Below are 12271 nucleotides of genomic sequence, written 5' to 3'. Positions count from 1 at the left end.
TACATTCATTTGTATTATATTTTAGATTCCACATATAAATGCTATCATATAGTATTTGTCTTTCTCTGTGTATTTTATTTCACTAAGCCTAATAATCTCTGTTGCTGAGATTATTGTCCATCCATGTTACTGCAAATGGCAGTACTTCATTCTTTTTATGGCTGAGTAAGATTCCATCGTGTGTGTGTGCATGCATCTGTGTATGTATCACATCTTCTTTAAGCCAGTCGTTGGGTTGCTTCCATGTCTTGGCTATTGTAAACAGTGCTGCTATGAATACTGGGGTGCATGAATCTTTTCAGAGTTTTTGTTTTTTCCCAGTATATACCCAGGAGTGGAATTGCTGGATAATAGAGCAGTTGTATTTTTAGTTTTTTTGAGGAAGCTCCATATTGGCTTCCCTAGTGGCTGCACCGATTTACATCCCTACCAGCGGTGTTCAAGGGTTTCCTTTTCTCCACATCCTTGCCAGCATTTGTTATTTGTTGACTTTTTAATGATAGCCATTCTGACAGGTGTGAGATAAAATCTCATTGTGGTTTTGATTTGCATTTCTCTAATAATTAGTGATGTTGAGCATCTTTTTGTGTGCCTGTTAGCCATCTGTATATCTTCTTTGCAAAAATGTCTGTTCAGATCTTCTGCCCATTTTTAAATCAGGTTGTTTGTTTTTTTCTTTTTTTGATATTGAGTTGTATGAGCTGTTTATATATTTTGGATATTAACCCCTTGTTTGTCTCATTGCTTGCAAATATTTCCTCCCATTCCATAGGTTGTCTTCTCCTTTCATTGATGTGTCCTTTGCTGTACAAAAGCTTTTAAGTTTGATTGGGTCCCATTTGTTTATTTTTGCTTTCATTTCTTTTGCCTTGGGAGAATGATCTAAGAAGATATTGCTGTGATTTATGTCCAAGAATGTTTTGCCTATATTCACTTATAGGAGTGTTATGGTGTCATATCTTATATTTAGGTCTTTAAGCCATTTTGAGTTTATTTTTTTATATGGTATGAGGGGATGTTCTAATTTCATTGTTTTACCTGTAGCTGTCCAGCTTTCCCAGCACCAGTTGTTGAAGACACTGTCTTCTCCATTGTATATTCTTGCCTTCTTTGTCATAGATTAATTGACCATAAGTTCATGGGTTTATTTCTGGGTTCTCTATTCTGTTCCATTGATCTGTGTGTCTTTTTCTGAGCCAATACCTTGTTGTGTTGATTACTGTAGCTTTGTAGCATAGTCTGAAGTCTGGAAGGGTTATACCTCCAGCTTCATTCTTTTTTCTCAGGATTGCTTTGGCAATTCTGGGTCTTTTGTGGTTCCATGTAAATTTCAGGATTATTTGTTCTAGTTCTGTTAAAAATGTCATGGATATTTTGATAGGGATTGCCTTAAGTCCGTAGATTGCTTTGAGTAGTATGACCATTTTAACAATATTAATTCTTTCTTCAGAGAATGAAAAGGATATACATCCATCAGATATCAAAGAAAGTAGTCTGAGGACCAGGACAATGTAGTGGTATAAAGAGTCAAGAAGAGGGAGGGCTAAATGACTCATATTTAAGATCCATTTCCTGGTGTTCTGGTAAAATGGTGTCATTGGTATCCCATTAGAGGGATTAAGATGTCACTGGGTGCACATTGTGGAAGCCAAGTGATTGGGGTTGCTTTTTTTTGTTCTGATGTTTGATATTAAAAGAGGTGAGCCTCTAAGGCTTACAAGGTAGAGAGGATTTTTTTTTTTAAAGGAATAAAAGAGGTTGAGCGTATTTGAAAGCAGAGAAAGAAGGTAATGTTGGCTGACATGTCTACAGAGCTTGTGTGTCAAGCCTCATGCTGAGGATTTTATACCCATGATCACATTTAATCCTTAAAAAAAAAAAAAACCTCAAGATGAAGCTATTTCCTTTACCACCTTTGAGATGAAGCCACTGATACCTGCAGAGTACATTACAGAGCTGGCAAATGGCAGAACCAGGATTTGAATTTTCGCTTGGAATCTTAACCATTATGCCCAGGAGTAAAAGGAAGGCCAATACTACAAGAGCTAAGGGGCAACTGGTAGACTAAAATCGAGAGGATAGAGTCCTATGAAGGTGATAAGGAGTTATGACCTCAACTAGAAATCCCACAGAGGAGGAACTATGTCTAACTCGCACTATGTGGCTTGTCACGGTCATGGTTGATGCAGCTGATACAACCGAGACAGGAGTAGTTTGTGTTTGGTATGTGTGATGACAGAACTGACCTCTCATGGGGCCGGTTCCTTCCAGGTTCTCTGAACTGGCCCCGCTTTGTCATCTCATAATTCAGACTCCTAGCGGTCAGGAAGCCTCTTCCTGTTCTGGATGCCCCAGAGCTATCTGGTGCTAGCACATTCCAGAATTAAACTGTATCTGTCCTTCTCTGTCATGTCCTATAATGCCCGTAAGTAAAAGTTCATGGAGCACTTGGGGGTGGGGGGCCCCTCAGGGAAGAGGAGCCCAGTTGCTGCACTGCAGTGATCTGTATTCCTCAGTCAGTCCCCACATAACAGGCAGCCATCCACCCACCATCCACTCAACTTATTCATTCTTTCACCAGACATTTATTGCCTGTTTATTCTACTTTAGACCCATTCTAAGTGCCAAGGATATCGAGATCAAAAGACAGGCATCTCTAGGGGCGGCAACAGTAACTGAAGAGCAGCCAGGACTGAGGCAGGATTTCATATTCTTAAAGATGGGAAACATTTAAGGTGTTTGTTGGCTAAGAGCAATGAGGATAAAGGACTGAAGAGAAGAAAAGATATTGCCGAAGCAAGCTCAGGAAAGATAGGAAAAGGGAGTAATCTCCTGAGACCGGAAGAGAGATGGTGTCTACCTATGAGAGGTAGAGAGAAAGGCATGTGCAGGACTTTGCGTGAGCGGCTGCATTTGTCTGAGGAAGGAGGCGACGGCACTTGCGGAGTTTGGGAGGGAGGTGTGGAATGCGACGAGCACCTTCAAAGTTTGGAACCGCTCCCCAGTGGAGGAGGGGGGCAAGGAAGGAGACAGCTGTGCCTCATGGTGGCCTGTGATGGGAACCGTGGAATTCCAGTAAAGCCAGTTAACGCAGTTTTGTGGTTTCTCACTACCAGCACTTCATTGTTCACACACCCATTAAGCCACAGGAGAAGCCCCTCTTTTGAATGATTCTCCTAGTCTTCTAACTAGAAGGACGTTTGTTCATAAGAACTAAAATCCTTGGGTCTGAGCCTTCATGCCCTAACAAATTATTCCTGACTCCTAGAGGATACAGAAGACAGTTGGATTCTGCTTATGACCTGCTAGTGAGGTGATCTGGGTTGCCCCTTGTACCGCCTCAGGCTGAGTCACCTCCCTGGAAAGAGAGGAAGTCAGAGTGTCCGGTCTACACAGAACACCCCTCCCTCCACTGCACAGTGATTTCGGTTTTAGGCTAACAAGTGTTCCCTAGTTCGTGGTTACTCCTTTAGGATTCTTACTGGCAACAGAAATGAGCTCTAATTTAAGCAGACAAAGAGTTTATCAGAAGAATGTTAGGGGGCTCACAGGTTCATTGGAAGGCTTGGACAGACAAGCCTGGAGACGAGACTGCCAGAGGCAATGCCCCAAATCCCACTACACAGCTGGTCTGGGAGAAAGCGTCATTGCTCCCCGGGGCCCAGAGCTGCTTCTGGCGCCACTGACCAGAGGTGCTCCCCAAGAGCTCCTGCCAAAACCTCTGTCACTGCTGTCTCTGGAACAGATATCCGCTCTCCCAGCTGCCCCAGAACGGGTTCTGCGTGGCCTGACTTCTTTGCATCTCTAGCTTCTGACTCAGTCTAGAGTGGGTGGTCTGATTAATAGCGCCTAGCTCATGTGCCAGTAGCTGAACTTCATGGGAGACAAAGAACGGGAGTGTTTCTGTTTTTATCTGCTGTAGGGCACGTGGGCTCTGCTGGGAGTTAAAATGTTGAGTGGCCAAAAAGAATGACAGATGTCCATTACAGTGCCGTAGACCCATGAATGCGTGTTCCAGTCCTTCTGTATTGGGGAAAATTCTAGGTCACGGAACGCTGAGTTTCTCTGTAGTTCCTCTACAGCAGACTATTTCAAATTCTTCTTTGAATCTTCAGCACTTTGAAGGATACTCTCAGGAAATGTTTGTAGAACAAATTAATACGTGTTTGTTGAGTATATTCTTTCAACAAACACATATTGGGCATATACTCGTGCCAAGCACTTTGTCAAGCGTTGTTTGAAGGATCAGAAAAGCTTTTACACAGTAGTAAAGAAAGAAGCCATCAGGAACAAGGACTGGGCTGCCATGCAGGAATCACAATATAAGGATTTGGGGCTAAGGTGAAGAAATACTGCTTGGGTACAAAGCAGGGTGGGTCTGAACCAGCTTCCCAGTTGACGTTGGGGATATGGTGGATGTGGGGTGGAGAGGGCTGAGAAACATAGCAGGGTGGATTGCAGAGATGGGGGATGGGAGACTGGCAGAGTGGATGGCCACCTGCTGGGAACAGAATGGGAAAGCGGCACCTCCAGGCCCCCTGGCTCTCATCTCACTGGGCTTTTCTAGGCAAGTTTGGCTTGTTCATTTATAGCACTTGCTGGTTTTTCTCTAAGTGACTATTCTGTGCTCAAGTTGTAACAATTAAGTGTGTTATATTTGTAAAGCTCTTAGAACAGTGTCTGGCACAGTAAGTACTATATAACTATTCATTAAATATATGAAAATAAAGCAATATTCTGTTTCTAATACTTCCACAAATTATGTTAGGGATTCTGCTGGGACTCACATTTAGTCAAATGCTAGGTGTATTTTTTCACCTTTGACCTTTTACATAAGCACCTACTTTACATTATGTGCTTTTCATGTTCTAGGCACTGTCTGTAGCACCGCAGCTCAGCACCCCCTCTGCCCATTCACAGTTGGCAAATCTTGAGTGTTGCTCCCTGGGCAGAGTGCCCTGACTGACCCACTGGATTACCTAGACATTGACCCAGTAATTCTTCTCTATCTTGTTGAACGCTGAAGTTAAAAACTGAAATAAATGCAGCTTTTTCAGTTGTCTTCAGTGGGAGAATTGGTCCAATTCACCTCTTGTGATTATTAAAGATGGAAATTCTAGTTGATGTGGTTTAAATCATATAATCCTCATGAGAACCTCAGAAGGAAGCCAGTGAAGTTTTCTCCATTCTACAGATGAGGAAAATGAGGCAAGGGAGTTTAGGTTTCCTGCCAAGGGTCAAAGAACTAATAGGTGATGGCATCAGATTTGAACCCAGGCAGGCTGGTTTCAGACCCTGTGTGGTTAACCTCTATGTCCACTCATTTTCTTCTTTTCATAAAGCAGCATAACTCCATCATCAAAAGCATTCTTTTCAAAGGTCAAATGAGTCTCTACATTTACATGCTTCCCTTACAAGTTAGGACACAGCTTAGCAAAAGCCTAGCCAGATAGAACTTAATAAATAAGGTGTATCCTGTATCTTTTTAAATGGTCATGCAATATGGACAGATATATTATCAATTAATTAGTTGTGTAGATTTAGGTGTTTTTTATAGCTTCAGAAACATTTCATTCTTGCAGAGAGAAAAATTTATTTGCATTTTGCCAAAATTGTCTGTATTTTTAAAATTGAATTTGGTCAAGGCATGCAAAGATGAAATATACACATCCAAACCTGAACTGTCTGAACGTCTGGTATAGAAACATAATTTTAATAACATACACTGTCAGATCTGGACTGTAACTCTGGTAAATGACATCAGTGAATGGGACTCCAGAAACTCTATTTGTGTGCAAAATCTCTCATTAGCCAAAAAAGGTCCTTGGAATTGTGCCAGAGCCAGAGACTTTTATGCACTTCAAAGGGCCATAAACTCACAGGGACAACCAAGGGTCTTCCAGAGTGCCCAGAGAATCCAGTTATTCTCCACAGCATTCCATCTGAGGAATCCTAACCCACAGTCACCAATAGCCAGAACACCTTCACTGCTTCTGTGCTCTTTTGAGCACATGTGTCTCTTCATCGGGTTCAAATGGGTTTGTTGTTTATTTTTTAATAAAAACAAACAAACAAACAACTTTTTGTTCCCTTGGTAAAACTGAAGGCCTAACGTATTTTCCAATTCCTTTTGACAGAGGAAAAGACGAGCATATGAATCTAACCTCATCTGTGACGGCCTGCAGCTAGAAGCAACCAGATCGGTAAGTGTCAGACCCTTCCCAGCCGCTGGCTGCCCATTGCTGCTGGGAACCCCCATGTCACTCGGGATGCTGGGATGGCATTCGAAACGTGTAACCCCAGCCGTACCTTAGCTGTCAGCTGGGAAGGGAGTCGATCAAAATCTGCATTATAGAATATACATGTGTTTCTCATAAAAGCCAGCAGATCTTTTTTAATAGCCAAAGAATGTAATAATAAATCCATATAAATGTGTTTATTCAAGAACCTTTCTGAAGATTTTTTTCATTATACAAACAGTAGTTTACCAAAAAAAAAAAAAAAATAGAAAATGTAGGAATAGTGGAACCTGTACCTTAATTATCCATAAATAATCTTACAGTTCTTCTAAACATTTTTTTGCTCAGATGTATATATTTTTTTCCCTTCCAGAAAGGAAAATTATTATTTCACAACTTTTAAATTTGCTTTTTTCCCTTTATTATATAGTAAATGCATTTCTATATCAATAAATATAATTCTTTTAAATTCTTTTTAATGGCCATGTAACATGACATTGAACAGATATATAATAAATTAAACAGTCTTCTTCTAGGTTTAAGAAATTTAAAAAATTGTTATTACAATAACACTGCAGTGACTAGTGTTTTTATGTTTAGTTACTAATTTGGACTAAAAATTAACACGTTTGCTTTTTTTCATCTAAAATATTGGTAATTTTATGAAAGAACTATGCAACATAAAAAGAAATCTGTGTTTTAAAACTGTGAAAATAGTTGGTTTGGTTTTCTGGTTTGTGTTTTCATTCTTCCAATATAGCTTTTGGATGACAAGCTTGTATTTGTAAAAGTACATGCTCCATGGGAAGTGCTATGTACATATGCTGAGATAATGCACATCAAATTGCCTCTGAAACCCAATGATCTGAAAACCCGGTCCTCAGCCTTCGATAATTTCAATTGGTTTACCAAAGTCCTCCAAGTGGATGAAAGTATCATCAAGCCAGAGCAAGAGTTTTTCACTGCCCCATTTGAGAAGAACCGCATGAATGACTTTTACATTCAAGATAGAGATACATTCTTCAATCCAGCCACCAGAAGCCGCATTGTAAGTCTAAACCCAATTTAGCTGCTGTCGTTGGGTGATTTAGAACCTGCTGTTGGATGATTAGTGGTTTAGTTTGGCTGGTTTGGTTTGGTTTCTAAAAGCTGCCCCAAAAAAAAAGAAAGAAAAGAAAAGAAATATGCCTACAGGTTCCTGTTAGGATAGTAAACAGTGATTGGTTAGTTACACTGTATAAAACACCCACTCTGTTTTGGAATCTTTTTAGGTTCACTTCATTCTTTCTCGGATCAAGTATCAAGTAAGGGACAACGTTAAAAAGTTTGGGATTAACAAACTCGTAAGCTCTGGGATCTACAAGGCAGCTTTCCCTCTCCATGATGTAAGTCAAACAGCAAAAATGAAATAAAGTATCTAATGTGTACTCCAGTGTTAGTAGGGAAGGGCTAACTTCTTGACCTTGTTTCTTCCTTGGTAAAATGAAGACAACGTATTGCAAGACTACAAGCTCATTTAGGGCAGGAACCATGTTGTATTGTTTAATGCTGAATCCCAGGCACAGGGAAGCCCCTCAGTTTAAATGAGTGAATGAATGAGTCAATGAATGAATGAATGAACAAAGAAAGGAATGAACAGTAGCTTACCCATAGTTAATGTGTGGAGTGTATAGATTAGCAGTTAAGAGCGTACACTCAGGCTGAACTACTTGCTGTGCCACGTCCTAGCTGGATGATCTTGTGAAAGTCATTTAGCCTCTCTGTTCGTCAATTTCTTCAACAATAAAATGGGGATAATAATGGTACCTACCTCGTAGAGTTGTTATGAGTAGCGGTCCCCAACCTTTTTGGCACCAGGGACTGGTTTCATGGAAGACAATATTTACACGCATCGGGGGGCGGGGATGGTTTAGGGACGATTCAAGGGCATTACATTTACTGTGCACTTTATTTCTATTATTATTACATTGTAATACATAATAAAATAATTATACAACTCACCATAATGCAGAATCAGTGGGAGCCCTGAGCTTGTTTTCACTTGCCACTCACTGACAGGGTTTTGTGAGTCTACAAGCAATTGATTATGGTCTGTGTGCAGGTAAACCTCTCTGCTAATGATAATCTGTATTTGCAGCCGCTCCCCAGCGCTAGTATCTCCGCCTCAGCTCCACCTCAGATCATCAGGCATTAGATTCTCATAAGGAGCGCGCAACCTCGATCCCTCGCATGCACAGTTCACGGTAGGGTTCGAGCTCCTATGAGAATCTAATGCCACCGCTGATCTGACAGGAGGTGGAGCTCAGGCGGTAATGCGAGCGATGGGGAGTGGCTGTAAATACAGATGAAGCTTGGTTCGCTCACCTGCCAGCCATTCACCGCCTGCTGTACGGCCCGGTTCCTAACAGGCCAGGCACCGGTACCAGTCCGTGGTCCGGGGGTTGGATACCCCTGGTTATGAGGGTCAATTAATCCACGTCAATGTTAGAACAGTTCCTGGCATATAATAAGTACTATTTATCTGTCAGCTATTTTCATAATCACTGACAGATATTATTATCAACCAGAAAAGTATTGGTTCTTTGTAAGAAAAATACATGTTAGACCATTTCATTTGTCATTTTCTGTAATACAGGCTTTTTCCCCCCTGAAATACCATTTTCAAACTGTGCCCTGGAATATCACAGGGCTTTTAAACAAGCGTCTTGTCAGGGTTCTTGTCACGATGGCGATACAGCAGAGTGTTGACATTTTTTAAGGACTATGTACTGAGATGACAGCAACTCCTCAAACTCAGGAGCACTTCTCTAGCTGGTAACCTCACTCATGAAATGAAAATTTTAAAATGTGACTGCTTTAGACCCTTAATGATTCCATAAATGCAAGGATATTATATCTAAGCTTTTAAAATAAATTCTGTCATTGAAATAAAATACTATATTATGTTGCACTGTTACTCTGTTACATTCGCTGTCAATTTATCTGAATCTCTAAGACCAAAGAAAGCAAAGACTGAGACTGATAATTGCTACTGTGTAATTCATGTATTTGTAGATAAAGACAATATTGAAATGTACTGTATAAGATAATAAAACTAGGACAATAAATAGCTTCTTCATACACATGCATAAATAGAGAACAGGGAGCTGGGTGGAGAAGCAGAAGCTGAGCTTCCTGGCTAAGACACCCAACATAGCAGCAGTCCAGCCCTACAGTCCATATGCTTTATATTTGTGCCCGAGCAAAATTAACAATGAGAGCATGACATGAACTTTGGGGACACTTGCAAATAGCCATCATGATTATTAATATGGGATGCCAAGGTTCTATAATATTCAGTTGACATCTACCCCAGTTCTTTTCCCCTAAAGCCTCTTGTAACTGCACTAGTCCCATGTCCAGGCTAAGGAATGATCTTGTGTGGTGTTTGGAAAGGAAGTAAGAGGAGGTCAGGACCCCTGTTAAGGCTTTAATACTAATACTTTTCTGGTTGATAATAACATCTGTCAGTAATTATGAAAATAGCTGACAGATATATAGTACTTATTATATGCCAGGGAGTATTGTAACCTTGACATGGATTAATTGATCCTCTTAACAGCTCTATGAGGTAGCTGTTATTATGATCCCTATTTTATTGATGAGGAAATTGATGAATGGAGAGGCTAAATGACTCTCACAAGATCATCCAACTAGGAAGTGGTGGAGCAGGTGTTTCTGGTTCTAGTACAGGTGGAAGGAAAGTGAGTCAGGTTGAATTTAAGCAGAAGCAGGAAGTTTGGTTTCTTGAACAAGCTAAATGTATAACATCATGTCAGGCTTTTTTGTTGTTTATATTCTATGTGTGGTCACAGAATAACTGCTGAATTGTGGGGCAAAAAGCCTGGGTTTTAGAATTGACCCTGCCACTAACCAGCCAAGGCCCTGGTTTCCCCAGGTGTCCAAGGAGGGGCTGGACTCTCAGGTCTTCCTCCAGTGTAGCAGTTTGGGCCCTTAAGCAGCCCAGTTTTTCATTGTTTAGGACTGGCCCATTTACAGGACATTAAGCATCTTCAGGGCTCTCACCAAATACCGGTGGTGGCCCCCAGGATTCTAACAACCAAGCATTCCTTTCCACCCACATTTGCAAATGGTCCTCCAGGGGTAAGTATCACCCCTGGTTGAGAATTACTAAAAATTACATGGTATTTTCATCCCTTCCAGCAAATAAGGACCCCTTATTTACAAATGACTGTGAAGTGTTAGTACCACATTTAATCAACAGAACACATGAACACGTGGCGATTGTGATGCTCATTTGTTTGCTTCTGCTTCCCAGTGCAACTTCAGCAGTCCGTCAGAGGACCTCAGCTGCCCCAATGAACGCTACCTTCTGTACAGGGAATGGGCTCATCCTCGAAGCATATACAAAAAGCAGCCCTTGGATCTTATCAGGTGAGTTGTAGCGAGCACTCCAGTGAGAAGGGCTCAGGGTTCCCCTCGTGGCTTCTAAATGTGACAGTCCTCCAAGAGTACTGCTAACCAGTGGAATTCACCTGCAGCCCTGAGCTTCATTGCCCAGAGTTTTTATTGAGGCTTCATTACCTAGGCATGATTGATTGAGTCATTGCCCACATGGCTCAGTCTCCAGCCCCTTCTTCTCCTGTTGGTCCTGCAGTATCATATGGCTCCAATCACATGGTTGGTCTTTCTGGCATGGCCAGTCTCCATCCTGAGTCATCTCATTGGCACAAACCATCTAGGGTCCACCATGAATAACAAAGTCATTCCTATCTTGGGAAATTCCAAGGCATTTGAGGTTACCTCCGAGGAACTGGGACCAAAAACCCACCAAATTCTTCATTAAACAGTAGTAAATATTAGATTTAGCTTAAATTGTATGATAAGAGATACCAATTTTCACTGCTTTCCTGTATCTGCTATTAGGTACCATTTCCGTCAGCATATGAATTTAATGTCTAGTTCAGCGTTTGTGTTCTGAAAGCACCAATGTTGGCTACTTTCCAGAAGCTTATGTTGTTTGGGCAAGGCTACTGGAGAGAGAGAGATCAAGAACAACTAAACAAACAAAAATAAGCAAATAAGTGAACAAAATTTCTGATTGAAATGAAGAAAATAACACAGTGATAAGATGGGGAGAGGTGGAGTGAAGCGAGTCTAGAAAGTTATCTTTGAGTAGGTGGCATGTGAGCTGAGATTTGTCTAGTGAAAAGGAGCCAGTACTTTGAGGATCTGGAACAAGTCATTCTAGGAAGAGAGGCAGCTGGTACAGTGGCCCCGAGGCACAAAAACACTTGGCAAGTTTGAGGAAATTGTGAAAACCATTGCTAAGGAGAAAGAGAAAGATGAGACACACGGTTAGAAGGGTATCAGGAGCATGGAAAGGAGTGTAGACAAGTGCAGTGAGAAGCTGTTGTAATATTTTAAGCATTCAAGTAATTTTATCTTGCTTACATTTTGCAAAGATAGTGTAGAGGTTGGGTTACAGGGGGCACAGGAAGCAGGGGCGAGCCGGTAGGAGGCTAGTAGCATGAGCCAGATGAGAGATCGTGGGAGCAGGTGTAGAAGCGTTTGGGGATTCGGGTTGACAGGACATGGTTATGGGTTGGATGTGGAGGGTGAGGAGAAGAGGAGGGTCAAGGTAGCCCCCGGTGGCCCTGGAGCCAGGTGCCTGTTCTTTCTATGAAATCTCAGTGCCCGTCCACCTGAACTTGCGGAAAGCCTCTTAACCTTAAAAGTGAGAGTTTTAAAACACTGAAGAATTTTCGTTTTGTTTTACATTTTATTAAGGGAAATTTCAGACATATACAAAAGCAGAGAGAATAGTACAGCAAGTCTGCCTACTATGTCTGTCACCCAGCTCCAAACATTATAAACTCCTAGTCACTGTTATTTCTTGTTTATCTCTACCTCCTACTGGGTCATTTTGAAGAAAATTCCAAATAGTGTAACATTTCGTTAGTAAAATGACAAGGTCTCTTAAATACAACCAGAGTACTCCTTTTGTTTAAAGTCATGAAATAATCAGTATT

At 41.2% G+C, this 12271-nt stretch overlaps 1 protein-coding gene across 2 annotated transcripts in view; it reads left to right on the top strand.

Moving 5' to 3' along the window:
• The window catches only part of ANO6 (anoctamin 6), a 213042-nt gene that overhangs the window by 132968 nt on the left and 67803 nt on the right, over positions 1–12271 (top strand). For both annotated transcript variants that reach the window (XM_065886887.1, XM_065886886.1), the window contains 4 exons: positions 6138–6203; positions 7000–7287; positions 7511–7624; positions 10558–10673. In XM_065886887.1, coding sequence (XP_065742959.1) covers positions 6138–6203; positions 7000–7287; positions 7511–7624; positions 10558–10673 — 584 coding nt within the window. The remainder of the gene's footprint in view (positions 1–6137; positions 6204–6999; positions 7288–7510; positions 7625–10557; positions 10674–12271) is intronic.

This window comes from Phocoena phocoena, chromosome 11 (genome assembly GCF_963924675.1).
Source record: "Phocoena phocoena chromosome 11, mPhoPho1.1, whole genome shotgun sequence".
NCBI lineage: Eukaryota > Metazoa > Chordata > Mammalia > Artiodactyla > Phocoenidae > Phocoena > Phocoena phocoena.
The sequence above is the reverse complement of the archived record's forward strand: the minus strand, read 5'-3'. Positions and strand labels throughout refer to the sequence as shown.